General features: G+C 40.2%; 1 protein-coding gene across 1 annotated transcript in view; it reads right to left on the reverse strand.

Annotated features, from left to right (window-relative positions):
• The window catches only part of LOC132403613 (collagen alpha-1(VII) chain-like), a 414,548-nt gene that overhangs the window by 273,799 nt on the left and 117,160 nt on the right, over window positions 1-23,589 (reverse strand). Inside the window, exons 19-28 of the mRNA XM_059987065.1 lie at window positions 21,819-21,958; window positions 19,832-19,955; window positions 18,591-18,734; window positions 13,454-13,623; window positions 11,396-11,533; window positions 10,814-10,831; window positions 8,149-8,175; window positions 6,274-6,357; window positions 4,601-4,681; window positions 3,700-3,726 (exon numbers count right to left, since the gene is read on the reverse strand). Coding sequence (XP_059843048.1) covers window positions 3,700-3,726; window positions 4,601-4,681; window positions 6,274-6,357; window positions 8,149-8,175; window positions 10,814-10,831; window positions 11,396-11,533; window positions 13,454-13,623; window positions 18,591-18,734; window positions 19,832-19,955; window positions 21,819-21,958 — 953 coding nt within the window. The remainder of the gene's footprint in view (window positions 1-3,699; window positions 3,727-4,600; window positions 4,682-6,273; window positions 6,358-8,148; window positions 8,176-10,813; window positions 10,832-11,395; window positions 11,534-13,453; window positions 13,624-18,590; window positions 18,735-19,831; window positions 19,956-21,818; window positions 21,959-23,589) is intronic.

Here is a 23,589-nt window from a genome sequence, read left to right on the forward strand (position 1 = left end):
TCCCATCATTTTCTACACTGTAGAACCTGATGTTTGGATGATGACTTAAGTGCCAGGTTGAATCGGAAAAGTCGGGTACAGAACGAATTGAGGCGACTGTGTCCAGTCCTCAGAGTGTAACACAGCGACTGAACCTAATGTTTGGACAATGCTTTAGGCACTGGGCCAGATTGAAAAGGTCAGAGTTTTGGGACCCAAGTTGAGGGACAGGCCAATTCAGCTTGCTACTTGGCTCTGCTCTGAACTAAGTGTCTGGGGACGGACTTCAGTTCTGAACACTGTTTGCTTGCGTTTATTGTTTGCATGATTTACTTTTTCTCCTGCAAAGTGGGTGTTTAACAGTCCTTTTATAATTTACAATTTTTTTTGTTTTCTTTGATTTGTGGGTGCCCGTTAGAAGACAAATCCCAAGGTTGTATAATGTATACATACTTTGATAATAAATCTACTTTGAATTTTAAGTTTTCTGACTCCATGGTTTGAACTCATTGTTTTTATCAAACATGTAGAAACCATGGCAATGTTTTGCCAAAATCAAAGAAAGCTGCTGAGTTTCTGTGAAGGTTCCTGTGTTCTGCTGCAAGGCACAATCTTTTAACATCTAAACCTGAATGTGTGTACGGTACTCCTTAGAATTCTAACTGCACAGTTCCTTTATTTTCTCTTTCTATTTTAAATGTACAGCAGCCTCTGTTCTTCTTCATCCTCAACTCATTGTATCACACTCTGGTGCATTACTATTAACCATTCATCAAATCTCCTCACTCATTCTTTCTGTAAACATCGAAGCAATTTAATTTCTGTGGGGAAATACATGTTCATAACAAATGCCAAAAATAACAGTTCCATTAGTTGTAATGTCAAGAGTCTAGTACTGAGGCCTGGAAGTCAAAATGAGTAGTGGTTAGCTAATGATATATGTCTCCACATATCTTTGATATACTTTGTCAATCTGCGATGGCCTGTAGTATGTACAAAAAATGTTAGTTACTTCAAAGTTGCAATTCTTCAAACACTGCACACTGTTATAATGTCAACAGTCTGTGCACTTGCATCATAGAGCTGAGAAAGAAGCTATTTGTCTTATTAAGTCTAGTTAGTTCTGTCAAAAAGTAATGCACAGATTCAATTCTCCCACTCTTTCTTCGATCTATGCATAAGTATTTAGCCAAGCACCTCCACTCCATCCGCCACAAGAGGCAAGATTTCCCACTGGCCACCCATTTCAACTTGACTTCCCATTTCAACAAGTCAGTCCAGTCCACAGCCTCTTCTACGGTTATGATGAGGCCATTCACAGGTTGAAGGAGCAACACCTCATATTCTGATGACATGAAGATAGATTCAAAACCTTAAGATATAGGAACAGAATTAGGACATTTGGCCCATCGAGTCTGCTCTGCCATTTCATCATGGCTGATCCAATTTGCCTCTCAGACCCAATCTCCTGCCTTCTCCCCTACCCTTTCATGCCCTGACCAATAAAGAAACTATCAACCTCTGCCTTAAATATATATAAAGATTTGGCCTCCACAGCCAACTCTGGCAAAGAATTCCATAGATTTACCACTCTCTGGCTAAAAAAATTCCTCCTCATCTCTGTTCTAAAAGGATGTCTCTCTATTTTGAGGCTGTATACTCTGGACTTGGGCACTCCCACCACAGGTAACATCCTCTCCATATCCACTCTTTCGAAGCCTTTCACCATTCAGATTTTCTCTAACTTCTGGTAATCTCTGTTCCTCCCCCTTCTCCCTTTTCCCATTCCCTATTCTGGCTCCCCTCTTACCCCTTCTCTTCGCCGCACCTTCCTCGGGTGCCCCTCCCTTCTTCCCTTTCTCCCAATGGCCCACAGCCCTCTCATCAGATTCCTTCCTCTTCAGCCCCTTTACCTCTTTCACCCCTCACTTCCCAGCTTCTCACTTTATCCCCCCCTCTCCTCACCTGGTCACCCATCACCAGCTTGTATTCCTTTCCCTCCTTCCACCTTCTTCCCCCTTCCTTTTCAGTCCTGAAGAATTGGCTATTTATCCCTCTCCATAGATGCTGCCTGGTCTGCAGAGTTCTTCCAGTGTTTTGTGTATGTTGCTCAGTATTTATCTAGTTCCCTTTTCAAAACCACTGTCGAATTTTTACCGGAAGTGTGCTTCTACTCAAACTGCTTCCGATGTGTTTCCATTGTGCATACTCACAGTAGGAAAACCTCATCTCCATTTTCATCTGCATGCCCTTAAACCTCCACTGGAGGTGCACAGATGAAAACTGTCACTGCTAAGGCCTAAACAGAGAGGTCTGGGTGATCTAGCAGCAAGCTCACAGGCAACCATCTTTGCCACTTCACATAAACAAAGGAGGGGCAAAAGGACACACAGCCCACAGTCTTGCTCCAGCAGTTCTTGGATCAGCACTTGGGTTTTGTTTGAGAAGGAACAGGTGGCATAATTCATTGACAAATTAAATCCCCAATTCAGTGATTCTGATTTATCACATTTACATCAAAACATAGAGTGAAACGTGTCGATTGTGTTGACAACCAACAGTCCAAGGATCGCAACACCTTCCAGCACCAACATAGCGTGCCCACGATGCGTGGCACAACACAACCAAGTAGATCTCAACAAGCAAGAGTCAGAGAAAAGTGCAGCACAGAAACAGGCCCTTTGGCCCATCTTGTCCTTGCGGAATAATATAAACTGCCTACTCCCAGCAACGTACCCCTACCATCCAAACTCCTAAATGTTGAAATCGAGCTCGCATGCACCACTTGTGCTGGCAGCTCATTCCACACTCACACAACCCTCTGAGTGAAGAAATTTCCCCTCATGTTCCCCTTAAACATTTCACCAGTAAAACAAGCCCCTTTCCTCCCACATGGACAGTGATGGACGACAATAGTCCTAATATTTGAAGCAGTGTTCAGCTCTGTTAAGCCTCCAATAACTCCATTAGTGCTTGGAAGCAGGTACAGAGGGTACGTCAGGGGTAAGTTTTTCACACAAAGAGTGGTGGGTTTGTCAACTGCACTGCTGATGGAGGTGGTGGAAGCAGATACAATAGGGTCTTTTAAGAGCTTCTTAGACAGGTGCATGGAGCTTAGAAAAAGAGAGAGCTATATAGTTCCTGGAGTAAGTTACATGGCACAACATTTTGGGCCGAAGGGCCTGTAATGTGCTGTAGATTTCTATGTTCTATATTCTCATAACCCTGTACCCTCTTTCTCAGCAGCAGTGAGAATTTTCACTATTAAACATCCATGGAAATTTAATTCCGTGCTGCCTTTCCACAATGGGACATTCAGGCTCTAGAGACAGGGCATCTGATGGCGTCCTGTCCACCAACAGATCATACGTGGCACAGTCACACAGATTTGATTCTAACCTCACCTCCTAATGAGTAAAATCCTGTCAATTTCAGCTTTAAATTAACGATTTTCACACATATTTGAAGCTGGCTGGTGGTGTAGTAGCATCTGCACCAGATGATGAGGTGCGTGGTGCTAGGTTCGAATCCGGCCAGCAACTTGCATGCTTTCCATCCCGGCTGGGTTGAGCATCGAGCTAGCAACTCAGCCTCATTAAAAACAGACAAAACTGCAAAAGAAACAGCGAGGTTGCTGCCCAATGTGCCACGGGCTCAGAAAAGAACAACAGGATAATTTGCCAAATTAAGTTTTCTTTTCCCTCCACATCAGATACTTACTCTATCGCCTTGTATTCCTTGGGGACCCTAGAGATAAAGTAAAAGAAAAGCAACACCTATTAATATTTTCCACAGCTGGTTTTAGTGCACCAAACTGACAGACACAGCACTGCCCCAGTCATTAAACTTCATTAAGAAGTTGAGTCTAGCAAATATTATGTACCTTTGTTCTACTGTGAATGCCCACAAGGCAATGAATCTAAGGGTATAAATATTGACATATGTACCTGGATAATAAATTTACTTTGAACTTTGAAATGTTTTGTGTAATTCACTGTATATGTTGCTTCATTAAATTAACAATAATTTATAAGTTTTAATGATGTTTTACTCTTTAAAAATCTTTAGTTATTTATATCATAAATTCTGATTGTAATGTCTGTCAACAAAGATGTAAAGACAGTAGAACGGGACAGTGTGAGGGCTGGGTGTCAGACTTGGCTATCACGTGTAGTCTGATGCACTCAATGGGTGGCTACACCACTGAGGCCTTGAGGCACTTGTATCTACAGGGCCAAAGTAAGGGTGAGTGCAAGTGTCAGGCTTGATCAAACTGTTAGATACAACACTGTAGAAAGACTGGGTACAATTTTCCTTCTTACTGTCTCCGACAATTTATCTAAAGGCCCTCAGATACTATACCCTAGGGAAAATGAATCCATGTGGGGTTTACATGACAGATCTTGGCCGGTAAGGCATTTCGTCAGCTTTTGCTACTCAATTGTGCCTACCTTTATACTGTAACTTAGTACAAATGTCCACACAGCTCTACCTGTATTTATTAACGGTGCATTAATGATCCTGTTACTGGTTGCTGGTAATGATCCCCAATGGTTATGATCACAATCTTTTTGCACAGTCCATGAAGAGCTTAGAAGTATGATGAATTTAAATTCCTTACCCTCAGCCCAGTTGAGCCAGGAGCCCCTGTGCGGCCTGGGCGACCCGGAAGGCCTGGGATTCCATCCTTTCCTGGTAGGCCCTGCATAGTTTTAGATAAGATCAACTTGTAAAAGTAACTCAAAACCATTGCAATAAAAATTATGAGTCAAGTGGAATAAATAAAATGTAGGAATGGCATGCTGAATTGTTTTGTGTTTTCTTTAATACAGTTTTATATTTTGATCTGCAGTCAAGAGGGAAATATCTACTGTGAGCCAGAGCCTGAGAGGGTACAATTCTGAAATGATCAGAGCAGATGAGGTAAAACACAGAAACAGGAGAAGAATATTCAGCTTCTCGAGCTTGTTCTGATTGTTGGGAGCAGTGAACTACATTTAGGTGCAAGTTACCCACAGCCAATCAATCAAAACACAGATCTGTCATTAACCATTCTCCCTGTTATTGAATGACGCCCCCCTCCCTTTCGTTTCTGTTTTCACCCCTCTCAAAGGCAGTGAGTTTTCAGCTCCCATTCAACTCAGAATAATTGTCTTCCCCTTCTGATTCCTTTGCCAATTATCATAAATCTATGACTTGTATATGTGACCCTCCTGGTCTCTCTTCCCAATTACTCCACGAAATGTATCGTGGCTAAGTACCAATGTATCATAGCAATGCAATATTAGCATTCATATTGAGGGGACTGGAATATCAAAGTAAGGATATAGTGCTGAGGCTTTATAAGGAAGACCACATTTGGAGTATTCTGAGCAATTTGGGGCCCCTTATTAAAAAAATGATGAGTTGGTGATGGAGACAGTTCACAGGAAGCTCATAATCCTGGTGATGAAGGTGTTAACATATAAATAGTGTATGATGGCCCTGGGCCTGTATTTGCTAGAGTTTAAAAGAATGATGGAGATTCTCATAGCAATATACCAAATACTGAAAGGCCTGGATAGAGTGGATAAGGAGATGATGTTTCCAATGTTGGGAAAGTCTCAGACCTCAGAATACAATTTATTTAGCCAGAGGGTGGTGAATTTGTGAAAATGATTCCCACAGGTAACGGTAGAGGTCCAATCATTAGATATATTTAAAGCAGAGGTTGAAATGTTCTTGATTAGTCAGGGCATCAGTGATGATGGGGAGAAGGCAAGAGAATGCATTTGAGGGGAAAAGTCAGTCACCTATTTCTGCTCCAGGTCTTATGGTCCTCATGACCTAAGAAAACCTGGATTAAATTCTCTTCATTTTCATTTCAAGGACAGCAATATAGCTTTCCTGGCTCTTGGCACACAACTGAAATCCCATCACCCTTTGATTAGTGTTGTTTATCTAAGGCTGAGAATCTAGGCCTACTATTTAGTTATTTATTGAGATAAAGCACAGAATAGGCCCTTCTGGCCCTTTGAGCCATGCCACTCACTCAGCAATCCCCTGATTTAATCCCAACCTAATTACGGGACTATTTACAATTTCCATTCAATCTACTAACTGTTACATCTTTGGACTGTGAGAGGAAACCAGAACTCCTGTGGGAAATCTACATGGCCAAAGAGAGAACATGCAAACTCCTTAGAGGCAGTGGCAGGAATTGAAGCCTGGTCACCTGTATTGTAAAGCGTTGTGCTAGCCACCCCAGTTTAGCCACGTTTGGTAATAGAAAAGAGAACAGACCGAGTTACTTACCCTTTCTCCTTTCTCTCCCTTATCTGCAAATGCAAATGAATCGTATCCTCCACTTGTGCGTAATCCCAGAAATCCTTGCTCTCCCTGAAATGTTTGTAGTACAGCAGGTTAAAGGGGTGATCTGGAAAGCACTTGCCTAAAAGCAATCCTCCAAGAGCAGTTATGCCTAAAGTTTTGTAGTTTCAGTCTTGGGGCCACTTTTCATTTCTTCCCATTATGGAAGAAAGAGCTGGACTTCAATAATATCTTTCATGACATTACATTCGCCAAAAAAAACCATCAAAGTTAAAAGATGACAGCTCTAACAGCAGTGCACAAAAGACTTGGACTGGATTATTTGCTCAACTCTCTGGAACAGAACTCACAATCTTGTCACTCAGAAATAAGAAAGCTGGCCAGATGGTCAGGGTTGATACCTTAAGGTATTTTCCATTAGTCTGAGAAAATAATATTCTCATAGCTCGAGTGGATCAATGTATAAAATGGTATGAAGCAGGAAATACATGCCCAGTGTTGTCCCCAGCTCTGTGTTGATTTTCAAATCAAGTCAAGTTTATTGTCATTTGTCTATATACATGTACACTGCCAAATGAGACAATGTTTCTCCGGAATGGGTGTAAAGCTCAGTAATACACATATAACACACAATAACCTTGGAAAGAAAGAATTAAATCTACAAATGAATTACACGTAGATAAACAAAGTAAAGTGCATAAATTAAATGTTGTAGGGTACAAGTCAAATTATCCGGTGACACTTCGAATGTGATGTGGCAGGGGGTTCAGAAGCCTGTTGGCCTGAGGGGAGAGACTGTTTCCCATCCTGACCATCCTTGTCTTTATGCATCGAAGAATCCTGCCTGATGGTACAAAGTCAGAGGATGCTGGGTGAATTGGTGGAATCCTTGATCATACTAAGGACCCTGTGTACACAGTGCTCTTGATAAGTGTTCCTCATGGATGTTAGGAAGACCTCTATGATCCTCTTGGCCATTCTCACAGTCCTTTGTAGGGGGTTCTGGTCCAATGTGTAATTCTGGGAGCTATAATTGGTCTTAGTCCCATTATGAAAAGAAGTGATCAGGGTACTCCTTTTAACTCTACCTAGTGCAAAGAGCAGGTGTATAGTCATTAGGGTATTAATACAGTAATGTAGCCCTTCAAAAACAGGGATGAATTGCGCAGCTAGCAAAAGACAGTCACAGATTCATAACGCAAGTCAGGACAGAGTTGAAAACTAAATCAAGTTTGCAAACACATAAGATCATTCTTAATAAAATTAAAAACATAGGAAGAATTTCAAAGCAGTGATGGGATCTCAGCACTTTTTAAAAAAAAGAGAAGTCTGTCATTGAGATTGTTATCTCATTATCCCTCCCAGAAGCATACTGCTATCTTTTTCAACAATCTTGCCTGCCCAATAAATGCTGATGTCATAATGTTAGGGAGTTTCTTTTTCCACACAAGACTCAAACCCAGGTATCTTTAGGAGACACTTTATTTATGGAGAGCTGTCCCTCCACATACCAATTACTCCACTTACAATTAGTACAAACACTGTCTTTATGGTTGATTCTAAAAGGTATGGTTTGTTCAATATTTCCATATTTGGTATTGTTCTAAGCAAGCTAGAGGGGAGAACACCTAAGTCACGTAGCCTCGTTGCGTGCAGCAGTAGGCTAGAAAGAAACACCACGTAACCATATGCCTTCAGTGGAATGTTAAAGGGCAATGGCAGAGACAACCTCGTTGCGTGCAGCAGTAGGCCAGAGGGAAGCACCATGATTTCCTGCTGATCCAGGCATTAAGCAATACAGACACACAATTATATAGTCTCGCAAAGGTTGGCCAAAATCCACCACACGTAAACACTCACCAGGATTTCTGAAGGGCCCATTTCTGCCTGGAATTAAGAATTGAGTAGGGTGGAGAGGTCTTCCTCTGTTACATCACTGCCCCTTATCAGAAATGACCCGTGCTGTAGACAATGTCATATTCACACTCACTGAATGCACAGCATCAACATCAGTTACAGGCCACACCAGCTAAAGTATTTAAGTTAAAACTCAGAGCACCTTTCACTGCATCTCGATGCCAATGTTCATGATCCAGATAAATGTTCCAGTGCCCCTTTGGCCTTTCCATATCGTCAACCCATTGCCATGAATAAATTCAAATCCATTTACCTCAGAACCCTTACAGCCAGCAAAAAACAAAAGCAACAACAAACCCTATTATATAAAACCTCAGGAATGGTAGCATCTTTCAGATCTATTATTCTTTATTTACAGTGATAGCTGCACCTTTTAGTTACAATTTTAACCAGAACTAATTTTACAGAAAATAAATTCCATTTAGAAAGTGAAGATGAACAGAGGGTATTGACTGAACGGACTGAATAGAGCTGGATGGCAAAGGGTGGGCGTGAGACTGATTTAGGGAAGAAGATCTTGAAGGATCTATGATATGGATTTTGTAATTTTGAAAATGTAGTATCGGTTTTGTAATTTTGAGAAAGTGGTATGGGTTTGTAAATTTGAGACCAAAATTACACGACCTATCCTTGGCCTTACATTCTTGTCCTCAGCACCAGAGAAGGGGAAGAAATGATACAGAGGGGTAGCAGATAGTGTAACACTATTCCAGTGCCAGCAACCCAGATTCAATTCCTGCCACTGTCTGTAACAGATTGTACATTCTCCCCGTGACCTTGTGGGTTTTCTCTGGATGCACCAGACGATCTGGATCATGAACATCAAATTTAAAAAACCCATACCACATATCCATTAAGACCATTTTCCACAAGTCAGTCTGGAGCTTTGAAGTGCCTCCATATTCCAAAGGTGTATGTCAGGTCACAACTGACAAAGGGTTGAGATACTGAAATGGGTTTTTGAGCTTTATTTGTGTAATAGAATGTCTGGCTGACTACTTGATTAATTATAGTTATGATTGAAAATATGTTGCTTATTGATGATAATGGATACCAGGTAATAAAAATGACTGACAACAGCAAGTGATTGAATAACGCAAATGTGTACAGTACATAGAGGGAAGGCAAACACATCAGCACAGCTCCAGATGCAGAAATATACACCAACGTGTGAAAGCATGTATAGACCACATCTACACATCATGACCTTCACTACCAGTCTTATAACTCCTTTGGCTATCTTGCTTATGGCTTTGAGCATGTACAAGAACCACAAACACAAGAAATTCCACAGATGCTGAAAATCCAAGCAACATACACAAAATGCTGGAGGAGCTCAACAGATCAGGCAGCATCTATGGAAAAGAGTTAACGGTTTGGGCCGAGAACATTCATCAGGTGGAAAGGAAGAGGAGAAGTTTGAGTAAGGAGGTGGGGGGAAGGGAGGAAGAAGTACAAGGTGGTAGGTGATTGGTGAAACCAGGGGAGGGGATGAAGAAAAGAGCTGAAACGTTGATTGGTGAAAGAGATAAAGGGGCATCTGATAGGAGAGAACAGAAGACCATGGATGAAAGTGAGGGGAAGCAGCACCATAGTAACGTGATAGGCAGGTAAGGGGATACCGTGAGAGAAGGAAATGGGAATGGGGACTGGAGTGGGTGGGAGGGGCAATTACAGTAAATTCGAGAAATCAATGTTCATGCCATCAGGTTGGAGGCTACCCAGACGGAAAATAAGGCATTGTTCCACCAACCTGAGTGTGGCCTCATTGCAGCAGTAGAGGAGGCCACAGACTAACGTATCAGAATGGGAATGGGAAGAAGAATTGAAATGGGTGGCCATTGGGAGATCCCGCTTTTTTGTGGCAGACAGAGCCACAAGAACACCAATATATGGTTGAACGTAACAGAACACATTGATGAAGGTAGAGCAGTGGATGTAGTGTATGTGGATTTCAGTAAGGCATTTGATAAAGTACTCCAAGGATCCTTCAGAAAGTAAAGTGTGGGATCCAAGGAGACCTTGCTTTGAGGATCCTGAATTGGCTTGTCCGCAGAAGGCAAAGCATGGTTGTAGATGGTTGGTCCTTACAGACAGTGATGGAGTTGAACCCAGATTGCTGCAACCGTAAAGCGTTGCGCTAACCACTATGCTACTGTGCCTCTCACCATTCCATAACAATTAAAAGCACTTAAAAAGTTACAACTGTATCAATAACTTGTTCAGTTAAAAAATGTTTCACTAATTCTTCCAGCCATTTCCTCACCACTCAAATAAAAGGACCAAAGTGCAGCTGGTGAAACTGTTTGTGAAGAACCACCTTCCCATTAGGGATTTCCACGTTCACACGGGAATCCAGAACCAGATGGGACGCATGCCAAGAGATGCTGACAGCTCATAATGGAATTGCTGGCATTTCCTAACAAACACCAGTCCCTAACAATGGAGTGAACATGATGATGTAAGAGCACAAGGAAACCACGTTCAGTACTATAACTCAGAGTTTAGTTTGTCCACTGTGCCTGCTTTAATTGTATGGCTTTATATTAGAAATGTTTTTACATTAGAATGTATACAGAACATAGGATAGATATGTTAGTGTTATTACCTGTTCTCCCTTCTGACCCTGAAAAACAAAAATTAATAAAAAATTAGTCCTTTAAATTTTGAAACAACTCCAGAAGTATAATATTTTTGTACAATTTCTGTTCTATAATTTGTATTATTTGCTTTTGGCTCCATTTGAACTCTTTTACCCCTGGCAAAGGAAGTCCTTGACAAGAGAATCAGCTGCTGCTAGATCTTCCATCTATCAAATTCAGTAAGTCACCTTATCTCTAATACTCAGAAATGCATTCCTGTCAGATGTTTAAATTTCTGCATAATAAAAAGCAGCTTGCATTTACATTTAATCTTTTAAAAGTAGTGGACAAACAACTCTGCTTCAGGCTTGTTGAATTCGGCACCTTGATCCTTGCTCCCTTTAGTGAATAAATTGTCTAGAGATTAGTTATCAAAAAGGTAAGTTTCAGCTTCTTGATAAGGAGTTGCAAAGTGGGTCTATACAACCCCTCACAAAGCACAGCAAATTGTCACGGTGCAGAAGAGCCGAGTGCTACGCGACATCTTCTGCTGAGAATAAATTCGACAGCCCATCCCACTTTGGGAACCACCTGCTTGACAAGCTCACCTTCTGGCACTGGATCGCACAGGGACCTTCGGGCTTTTTGACATCTTCAGTTTCACTCTCAAGTCCTTTGGATATCATAGACTCTATTTTCTGGTTGTCCATATAGGAGTTGGCTTCCAATTGACCTTGTCTAGGGTACTAGAAAATACATGACTGATCAGGTATCTGCCTCAGCAACCACACCAGAGTAAAAGCGATGCTCTGAGAAGTGATATCATTAGTTACTCTAATAACCAATCACCGTTGTTAATACTAGAATGTAAATTCACAGAGATGAAGTCACGCTGCAGGTAACAAAATTAAGTACAGAATTATGAGGGGCATAGATAGGGTAAATGCAAATAGGCTTTTTCCACCCCGAGGTTGGGTGAGACTACAACTAGAGGCCATGGGGTAAGGGTAAGAGGTGAAACATTTAAGTGGAACTTGAGGGGAAACCTCTTCACTTAGAAGGCTGTGAGTGTATGGAACAAACTGCCAATGCAAGTGGTGCATGTGAGTTCGATTTCAATATTTAAGAGAAGTTTAGATAGGTATGGAGATTGGAGGGGTATGGGTGGGGCTATGATCCTCATGCATGTCAATAGAACTAGGAAGTTTAAATTGTTTGGAATGGGCTGGATGGGCCAAAGGGTCTGTTTCTGTGCTATACTTTTGTATGACCCTAAAGAAAATCTGGCTGTTGCAATTTCAAAGGAAAATAGAGACCCAGGGTTGTGCTGTTAATATTTCCGATTGCTTCAGCTCTTCAGTGACTTTTGTAGGCATTTCATAGGTGGGATCAACTTGGACAAGTTCTTAGCAATAAATCTGAGGTCATTAAAGGAAATCTAAAGCTAAAGGTAATTTTTGGGTAAATTTTTGCAATTTAAGATGCTAACTAGAAGCTCTGCTGGGAAACAACTTTCATCTCATGGCTCTCCATCTAATTTAACGCTTACTACAGCAAGTGCTGAATTTCCCGATAAAGGATCATGGAGACCAAAGCTTTAAGCAGGCAGAAAACTGCTCTGGAATAGATCTTCAGGTCCAGTGAGCAAGGAGGCAAATGAAATATTCAAATAATAGTGGAAACAAATATAGGGCAAAAACTACAAATGTCTAAATGCGTCCTTTAGCTTAAGTGGCTTTTGGCTTCCACATCCAAGAGGATAGGGAAACTGATAGAAAAAAAGTTTAATAGTCTCTGCCTTGGCTTTTCTACTATGATACACACAGTACCAACTCTGATATTTCTTTCTTGGGAAGCGGGTGTTGGTCATGCCTCATGTTTACTCAATACGTAGAGAATAATTGAGCATGTTCCATGATTATGAAGCTGAACACTGTTGTGAAACTAAGCTGCACAAGAATTATTGATCATGTTCTGATTTGTGAAGCTGTATGTTGTTGTGTCACCAAGCTGCACTTTTGCTTTAATTGATGACATATTCACATTGATAGTTCAAAGTAAATTTATCAAAGTACTTATATGTCATCTGTGAATCATTTTCTTACAAGCATTCACAGCATGATAAAGAAATAAGATTGAATCAATGAAAGATTACATTCAAACAAAGACTAAATCGTGATGAAAGAAGAATCAAGACTAGTTATTCAATCAAGTCGGTGTTACATTTGAAACAGCTGTTTGATTAGCCTACTTCTTCATTTTTACTCAGTTTTGCCAAGATTTCATTTGCAGGTAGTAATCTAATATCCAATTTTAATTTTTTCTTCTACCTGTCTTTGAGGCAATGCAATCCAGATGATAAAGACCACCGTGAAATAAAATGTTTCTTCATATAACGTTTAGTTCTTCCCTTATTTCATCATCAACCTTTGAGCACAGAAGTTATCTCTCCCAATTTACCTCATCAAGACACTTAAAGATTTTCAACACCTCCATCAAAGCTCCCCTTTAAACTTCTCTGGTCGCAACTAAAGTTGAACATCATTATTACTGTTGTAGTAAGCCTCCTCGGTGGTGCATACCCTAGGATATCAGTGTAACTCATCTGTAATGGAACACAGTGAGCAAACACAAGGAGGCCGACTATGACAATGACCAGACCCTACCTTTGTTAAAGTGGCTTCAGTGCAGATTCTTTCTACCAGGTCCCTCTCAATCAAAGGCAACTCATTGAAGGTGTTGGCAAAGAATATATTATTCTGATGGCCACTGTAGATGATCTTCTTGAGTTCCTCCATATCTGCACTTGCAATCCCCACAGGAATGATCCTAATACCTGAAAGGCAAAGATTGTTTGTCCCTGATTTTGTGCCTCATGAGTTGTGATGCAAAGAAGTTCTCAACACAATTACTTCCTTATCATTAGTCTCAATATGTTTTTATCTTTTTAAGTATGCATAGAAAAGCATTGTAATCCCACATTTTACAAATGTGGGAGGTAGCTCCTTCAACCCATTATGAAAGTAGAGATCTTTGAAAGAACTTCCCAATAAGTCCCACCACCCTGCTCTTCACTGGGACTCTTGTAGCTTCATTATTTGTTCAATAGTCCTTTTGCATGCAATTATTGAACCTACTTTCATCACCTAAACTTACAGTGATTTCCTGTGTAATACCCTGGATTACAATCATGCTTGTTTTATTAATGCAGTTATGTTGTTGGGCATTTTATTTTCTGCCGATTTCCTCCAAATACAGATATAGTTTATTTAATTGCATTATACAATCAAGTATTTTGTTTTGCTGTCTTAAATTATAATGCAGTTGGTTAAGATAGGCTTGTTGTAGTTAGCTAATAGGATTTGTTTTGTTAACACTTTGGCTAATAAGATGTATGGGAAAAGAATGGGCAGCCTTTTTTTTCTTGGCAAGAGCATTGGATAGAAGGAATTTTGAGGGAAAGAGAAGAAGAAAGACAAAAAATGGAGACTAACAACGAACATAGCAGAAGAATATGGTGAAATGCTCACAGAACCCAATTTTGGACAGATACACGTCAGAAAATCCTCACGCAGACTAAGATTTTCACAGAGAATGTGCCAATAACTTTGTTATTCAGCTGGCACATGACATTGCAAATTCAACTTTGATAGATTTTTCAGACATGATTTTTACCCTGAATCCTTGTCAGAAAGGATTAGTGGCTTTTATTTATAATAGGATTATGAAGATACAACCAGAAATATCAGGTAGAATTAAACAAGAGTGGGAAAAAGAACTTCAATATAATATATCAACAGAAAAATGGGAAAATTTTTTACAAATGGTTAATTCTTCTTCTATATGTGCTAAACATGCTTTAATACAATTTAAGGTCGTACATAGAGCTCATATGTCTAAAGATAAGCTTGCTCGATTCTATTCTCATATTAACCCTCAATGTGACAGATGTCATTCAGATGTGGCCTCATTGACCCATATGTTTTGGTCATGTCCCACTTTACATAACTATTGGAAGGACATATTTGCTACCATTTCCTCAATTTGGAATATTGATTTACAACTTCATTTTATTACTGCAATTTTTGGTATACCAAATGAGGATGGTAGTCGACTTTCCCCTTCAATTAGACGAATGATCGCCTTTGTAACATTAATGGCCAGAAGGTCTATATTACAAAAATGGAAAGAAGTAAACCCTCCTACCACATTTCAGTGGTTTTCTCAAACTATCTCTTGTCTGAGTTTAGAAAAAATTAGAAGTACTATTTTCGATTCATCAATTAAATTTGAAGAAACTTGGGGACCGTTCATTCAACACTTTCATATGAATTAATTTGGCCTCTTCCAGACCTTTTCTCTTTTTATTCTTGTTCTGGTATGGAGTTCCAGAGTTTTTGACACTATCATACTCATATAAACTGGTATTATTGCCCATGTTAGTTTAGGTTTATTTTTTTTAATATACATTTCTTCGTGCATTTTTACTTTTTTTTCTTTTGATGACTATTTTTATTCTTTTTCATGTTCAATCAAAATAGGTTTGATTGTTTATTATAAGTTTTTTTTGGTTGATATTTAATAAGATATTGTTATCCTATTATAAATTTAACTTTAAACCTAATGCATTTATAACCTATTTATATTATGTTGTGTTTCTCTTTATACATATGAAATTCAATAAAAAGATTGAAAAAGAAAGAAAGACATTGCAAAAAGTTCAACTTGTTTTTCCTTGTACTTTTCATGGATTTTTTTTTGCTCAGATTGTTTATCCAACTGAGAATTGTTTGAGTACTGGGAGTAAACAATCTGAAGCAAACTGGATTGATTATGCACAGTGAGCTCCAATTATTACATGTGCTTTGTTGACTGATATACAGTGGTGCTAAAAAGTATGTAAACTATGTAAAATTTTCTCTCTATCTGCATAAATATGACCTAAAATGAGATCAATTTTCATGCAAGTCCTAAAACTAGATAAAGAGAACCCAATTAAATAAATAACAAAGAACATTATACTTGTTCATTAATTTTTTGAGAAAATGATCCAATATTACATGTATTTGTTGGGAAAAGCATGTGAACCTGTGGGGTAATGTCTTCTACAAAAGCTATTTGGAGCCAGGTGTTCTGATCAATGAGATAAGATTGAAGGTGTGGGTTGGAGAGGTGCCTTGCTCTGACAGAGCTTGCTCTTCTCTAGAAAGATCTGTTTATGTGCACCATGCCCTGATCAAAACAACTTTCAGAGGACCTGAGAAGAATTGTAGAGATGCATGAATCTGGAAAAGGCTACAAAAGCATTTCGAAAGACCTGATTGTTCGTCAGTCCGCAATAAGAGAAATTGTCTACAAATGGAGGAAACTCAGTACTGTGACTATTTTCCCTAGGAGATGGTATCCAGCAAAGATCACCCCAAGAGCACAATGTACATTGCTGAAGGACTTGAAAAACAATCCAAGAGTAACAGCAAAAGACCTGGAGAAAGCTCTAGAACCTGCTGAAGTCTCTGTCCATGAGTCCTGTATAAGAAAAACATGAATGGTGTTCATGGAAGGACACCTCACAGGAAACCACAGCTCTCCAAAAAAACATTGCTGCACATCTCAAGTTTACAGAAGACTGCCTGGATTTTTAGGCACTTCTGGGACAATGTTCTGTGGACAGATGAGACAGTAGTTAAACTTCTTAGCAGAAATGCATTTTGTTATGTTTGGAGGGGAAAGAGCTCTGCATACCCAAACCAAAAGTTCATCCCAACTGTGTAGTATGGTGGAAGGAGCATCATGGTTAGGAGCTTCTTTGCTGCTTCAGGGCAGCTTGCAAATATTGAAGAAACAACAAATTCAAAATTGTATCAAGACATTTTACAGGAGAAATTCAGAGTAGCAGTCCATCTCCTGAAGCTCAATACAAGTTAGATAATGCAACAAGACAATGATCTGAAAGACAAGAGTACAACAACAACAGGAAGGTTTAAAAAGAAAATTCGTATTTTGGAATTCGTATTTTCCTGACCTTAACCTTATAGAAATGCTGTGGAAGGAACTGAAGCAAGCAGTTCATGCAAGGAAGCCCACCAACATCCCAGAGATGAAGCAGTTTTGCAAAGAGTAATGGCCTAAAATTCCTCCAATCTAATGTACAGAACTGATGAACAGTTACCAGAAAAGTTTGCTTGAAGTTATTGCTTTACAAGGGCAGTCCTGCTGAAGGGTTTTGGCCCAAAAGGTTGACTGTACTCTTTTCCATTGATGCTGCCTGGCCTGCTGAGTTCCTCCAGCATTTTGTGTGTTGCTTAGATTTTCAGCATCTGCAGATTTTCTCTTGTTTGTGATTGAATCTAATTATTAGTTCATTGTTATTTCCTGTGCATGCTTGTGTCCCCTTACAAGTTTCCTCATCCCTTGTTTGTTTGTTCAGTTTTGGAATTGTCTTTTGTAAGTAAAGCCCTATCTTTGGTTGTAGGAATCTCTAGTCTTTTGGACTGTCTGCTGTAGCTTGACTGACAGGAATCCAATAAAGCATTGTTGGATTTTTTTCCTCTAATTTTGTGCGACTTCTCTGCAATTGAGTTCACTATTCAGCGTGAGGGAAGATAAAGCTGAAGTTACCTAGTCACCCTATGACAAATAACGCAGAATAAAGTGTAAAAGCTACCAAAGGAGGTAAACAATAATGTGCAAGATCATAATGAGGTACAATAATATTGTAACAATATTAATCTGCAGTTTCCTCATTTCCTTTGAGATGTTCTGAAAACCATCTCCCTTTCCCAAAGTTTCCAACATTAAATCAAATAAGATGTTTAAATAAGATGTGACTACTTAGGAGGGAAAAAACCAGAACTACTTGGTCCATCATACCTTTGTAGATGTGCATGAGATCTTGTCCAGTCATGTTGAAACTCAGTTAATTCCTTTTTGACTTTAACCTTTAAAAAGTTCTCTAAGTTATCCCAATAGCTCAATGTGCTACGTAGTAAGTCAACCAGGTTTGATATACCATTGTTCCCTTTGGATCTTAGATCTGCATTGAGTCGACAATTTCTGAAAAAGCTCTATAAATCTTCATCTTCAAGAGTTGTTTCCTTGAGAAGGTGGCATGCATCATTAAGCAGCCTCACTATACAGCCTATGCCCTCTTCTTGTTACTACCATCAGAGAGGAGGTATAGGAATCTTAAGGCCCACAGCTGACTATTCAGCAACATCTTCTCTTCTATCATCAGATTTCTAAATGATTCATGCACTATTCCTTTTGTTTGTTTTTTTATTTTATAATTGACGGTATATTTATGGCTTTGCCATAAAAATACCACGACAACAAATTTCATGTCAAATAAGGCAGTGATAATAAACTTATTTTGAAGATCCTATCCTGATTCTAAAGTTAAGTTAAAGTCAGTCCTGAGCCTTGTGGGCTCATCAGGCCAGTGCTTATGCTGGTTTCCATGGCGTGAAGCGACTGAGAGTATGAGACTCCCCCCGGATAGGACGCCAGTTAACCCCCAGCATTTTGCCAGTACCCATTTTCAGCTGGGTAGACTGGAGCAGTGTGTGGTGAAGTGCCTTGCTCAAGGACACAACAGGCTGTCTCAGCTGGGGCTCGAACTCACGACCTTCAGATCGCTAGTCCAATGCCTTAACCTCCTGGCTACGCACCACACTGATTGTAAAGAATTCCTGCAAATCCAGTGCCTGAGTTAGGAAATCAGCCTACAGAGCTGAATCAGTAAATTTAACGAACACTGGACTCAAGATCCTTGTATCGATAGCTCCAAGCTCAAACAATCCATACCTAAACCAAAAGCCACTCTCGCTGGTACTTCCAAGGCATCTTGTGAGCGCCCGTCAGTCAGCAGGACCAGGATATGGGGGACATTTTGTCGCATCCCAGCAGCTGTCTGGAATAGCTCCTTTAAGACATAACCAATGCCTTTGCCTGGGAAAACAGAAGGGAAAGCAAAAACACACTAGAGTAGGATGTACATAAAGCTGTACGGGGTAATGCATCATCAGATGCAGCGTGTGTAGATTTGGTTTGAGTAAGAAAGGATAAATTTACCCCTGAGATGCACTAGGATAAAGGGACTGTCTAAAGAGAAGAGATTGAGAAGGGCAATATTCATTGTTCAGAAGAATGAAAGGTTCATTGAAGCTTGCACATTTCTGAACCTCTTCCCTCTGTTAAAGCCAGGGGCCAATGTCTCACATTTTCAGACTGGCCAACTAAGGCGGAGATTAGACAGTCCTTTACTTAAAGATTTTCCAATCTTTGGAACTTCAAAGACAACCATTGAATATATTCATGATCTATAGATTTTTTGAGGTTAGTGGAATTAGGTGATCAAGTGGCAGGTGGAAATGTAGACCTGAGCTCTAAGATTAGCCTTGATCCAATGGAAAGTCACTTCCTTCAGTGCCTGGCCTGACCTCAGGGGTCTACTTTACAAATAAACTACTTTACAAATTTATTTACAAGTTTATTTGTAAACTACTTTACAAATAAGCACTTCAAATATGCTCATTTGGTAGCAATGTAAAATATTGTAGGTAATTCAGCTAAAACAAGCAATTAAAAAGGAAAAAGATTAATTGGCTGTTTTTGTAAGAGGATTGAGCACCAGAGTAGAAGCAGCTTGACTCAACTATACACTCCCTGGTAAGACTGCATTAGAATATTACATAGTGGTCTGGTCTCCCTCACTAAGGATGTTTAAACTCTGGTAGAAGGGTTTAGGTGAAGGGTTGCCAATGGTTATCCTATACAAGATGAACCAGGCTAGGTTTATACTCTGTGGATTTAGAACAATGGCTGATTATCTCAATTAAACTTGTTGTGGAACTTGACAAAATGAATGATGTTGCCCTTAGTAGGACAGGAATGAGATGGTTACATGGTCTGTGCACATTGGCATGCTTGACTCCTGAAGATCAGAAGGCAGGTAGTTTACTACCACTGGAGACTCTGTTTTAAGTTCAGGGAGCTTACAAGTGTGGATAACAACAAGTATAGATCAAGTCAAATGGTTTATTTACCTGTCCTGGTGTTTCCTCCTCCATAATGCACTCCTCTGACTGCTCTCAATACTGAATTCCTGTCCTTGTACTGGTTAAGTGGGAACTCAGTCCTGGGATTGTCACTATAATGAACCACAGCTACCTGTCGAGTGCAAAGAAACCACAGGAATGGTTCATGTCAACCAGCATCTTCAAATACAAACTCACCTTAATGATGGAACAGTATAAACGAGATTATGACTTGATGTTGAAGCAGGTAACAGTTAAGTCTGATTTTCCAATGACATAATCTCACAGAAACAATTTATATTCTTTTGTGTTTTTTTTATATTTTTTGTGAGAGTAAGCGTTCGGCACGGACTAGAAGGGCCGAGATGGCCTGTTTCCGTGCTGTAATTGTTATATGGTTATATTTAAGGAGGAAGTCCCTTCCATGGCTTTGCTGGAGGTTGTACTACCAATGTGCAAGTCAACCACTTAAGCAGGAAGGTCACGGGCTCAGTCTCTGGCCCAACGGTAAGGCTCCTTCATTGTGATAGAAGCTTTGTTAACACAACATCTGCCACTTGTAAGATCAAAATCAGATGTAAGGAAATTTCCATCTATATTGCTTTCTTTAATGACAAGTTGTAAACAGAAGTCTGTCCTCAGTTCTTAAAATATGAATGAAAAGTTGGCTTGAAGTTAAATCAAGCACTCTCTATAACACAGCTTTGCAAAAATACTATATTTTGAACACACGAGGAATTCTGCAGATGCTGGAAATCCAGAGCAACACATATAAAATGCTGGAGGAACTCAGCAGGTCAGGCAGTATAAAAGTCAACATTTCAGGTGAAGACACTTCTTCATGACTGAGAAGGAAGGGGAAAGAAACTAGAATAAAAAGATAGGGAGAGGGAAAGGAGGATGGCTAGAAGGTGATAGTTGAAGCCAGGTGGGTAGGAAAGGTAAAGGGTTGGAGAGGAGAGTGGACCATAGGAGAAAGGGAGGGAGGGAAGAGGGGACACTGGGGGAGGTGATAGTCAGGTGAGAAAAGGTAAGAGGCCTGAGGAGGGAAGAAGAGTGGAGGAGGAGGGAAAATTTATTTTACCGGAAGGAGTAATTGATACTTATGCCATCAGGTTGGAGGCTAACCAGAAGGAATACAAGGTGTTGCTCCTCCACCCTGAAGGGTGGCCTCATCATGGAACAAGAGGAGGCCATGGACCGACATGTTGGAATGGGAATCGGAATTAAAATGTTTGCCCACTAGGAACCAATATCGTGCCTTCAGTCTCTAAGGTTCAGAGATAACCTGACATAGCTTTTTAAAACTATTAAGACAGCATACAAGTAAGCAAATATATTTAAGACGATGGGACCAGTTAAAATGGGTTTACAGAATTAAAAGAAGATGATTTCAGAATTAGCTACAGGTTGCTACTTTGGGCCTTTCTCGAGTACAAAGCAACGTGAGGGCACAGTAAGTCCAGTAAAATACAGAGATGGGTGTTTGAAACCTGGATGCCCACTACCAATCCACAGCACTACAAGAGTCTACATCAAGTTTTACTGGGGTCTCCCCCCCCCCCCCATTTGTGACATTTACCAGGCTGAAGGGTCCAAAGCATTGTTGAGGATCCCTACTACCCTTCCCACAGTCTCTGACCCACGACTGTCAGGAAGGAGACACAGGAGCCTCAGGACGAGAACTGCCAGACTGGGTAACAGCTTCTGCCCTCAGGCTGTGAGGCCAGTGATCTTGTCAGTAGATCAAGGAACTGCTTTCTGTTTACCTGTGCTGTGCTGCTTTACCACAGATATTTTGAACTATAATGTATTACCGTGTTTGTGGTATAATATTTGGGTTTATGTGCTGTGTGTGGTATATGTTGTGTGGGTGCACCATGGTCTAAACCATGTTTAGTTGCGTATATATGTACAGTCAGCTGACAAAAAACTTGAACTTGAAGTTTTACCTTCCTGTTTCCATGACTGGCCAGGCTAAGATTTTTCCATTTACCTGGTTCCCTGCAGGTCCAATCTTTGGGAAGTACGAGATGATCCTGAAGAGGAAATCTCTGATTTTATTAAAGTTGTTCTGCCCAATGCTCCAGGATTCGTCCACCAGGAATACAACATCGGCCTTGGCCTTGGAACAAACTGATGGAGAAAAAAAACTAAATCAGTTGGTGTAACATAGAAATCCCTGGTGGATTCAACCCTCCTTGCATATCATTGGTCGCTATACTGTGCAGAAATATTTTCTAGTGAAACTGTGCTACAAATCAAAAATGACCTAGAACAGACAAATACTGAAAACCATGGTTTTCCCACCAAAAAACATTTTAAGTGGAACATTGAGTTTTCCCAGGGTACAGGAGTTGACAACTACAAGGTATAGGTTTAACATGAGAGAGGATTAAATTTAAAGTGGATCTGAGAGGCAACGTTTTCATAGAGAAGGTGGTGTGTATATAAAAAGAGCCTCCAGCAACAAGCACAATTGTTTTAAGGACATTTGGATAGGCACGTGGATAAGAGGTTTTTAGAGAGATATTGGTCAAATGCAGGCAAGAAGGACTAGGTCAGCTAGCCCTTCGAGCCATGCTGCCCAGCAACCCCCCAATTTAACCCTAGCCTAACACGGGACAATTTGCAATGACCAATTAACCTACCAACCGGTATATTTTTGGACTGTGGGAGGAAACCAGAGCACCTGGAGGAAACCCACAAGGTCACAGGGTGAACATACAAACTGCTTACAGGAAGCAGTGGGATTTGAACCCAGGTCCCCTGTAATGTAAAGTGTTGTGCTAACCACTATGCTACAATGCCACTCCAGTTTTAGATCTGGAGCTGGTCTGAACTTCAACTTTACTTCCTTGCTTGATTGTGTGTTTTTGACATTTTTACTGAATAAAAAAAATCTATTGATTTCAATTGAAAAGTGGCACAGCATTTGCAGTTTCTTATGGAAAAAGACCAGTGTTCCCAACACTGAAGAAGGCCATTCAGTCCATTATCCAAAACTAGCTCAATCCAAGAGCTATCTGATTCCACCCTGTTCTCTCTCTCCTTCATCCAACGAGGGAATGCTTTCTTCCAGTATTCTTCACAACTTTTGCACAATGCATCAAAGGTGGGAGTGGGGGGTGGAGATAAGTGAGGCAGAAAATAGGGACTTTCTATGAATATCACTTGCATGGCTTGAGTCATCAGCATGATAGGGGCAGAGTTTGATATATTTAATTCCATTGCATTTTGTGCAGACTGGCCCATTTCTACAGCTTCTGCAACTTTCCTTCCTTTAGAGAAAAAGGGAGGGATATCATGCATTCTAATTCAACTTGGCTAATTCTTCTGCAACATCAATAGCAGATCAGTACCATAGTGGTAAGCATGGCATTTTCCAGTCCTTGCTCTAAGATCAGGATTCATTTCCCACTGCTGTCTGTATATGTTCTTCCCATGACCATGTGGGTTTCCTCCAGGTGCTCTGATTTCCTCCCACATTCCAAAGATTTTCAGATTAGGGCTAGTAAGTTATGGGTGTGCTATGCTGGGTCTGGAAGCATGGTGACGCTTGCCCCCAGCACATCCTCAGACTGTGCTGGTTGTTGACGTAAATGATGCATTTCACTGTACGTTTCAATGTTTTGATGTACATGTGACAAACAAAGTCCATCTTTAACATAAGATTATTTAGTTGGGGGCTTATTGGCCATTTCATGAAACGTTGACTGATTTATGTTCAACTCTGTGCATTCAACTTTGACCCATATCCCTTAATG

The sequence above is a fragment of the Hypanus sabinus genome, chromosome 13, assembly GCF_030144855.1.
Source record: "Hypanus sabinus isolate sHypSab1 chromosome 13, sHypSab1.hap1, whole genome shotgun sequence".
Classification (NCBI taxonomy): domain Eukaryota; kingdom Metazoa; phylum Chordata; class Chondrichthyes; order Myliobatiformes; family Dasyatidae; genus Hypanus; species Hypanus sabinus.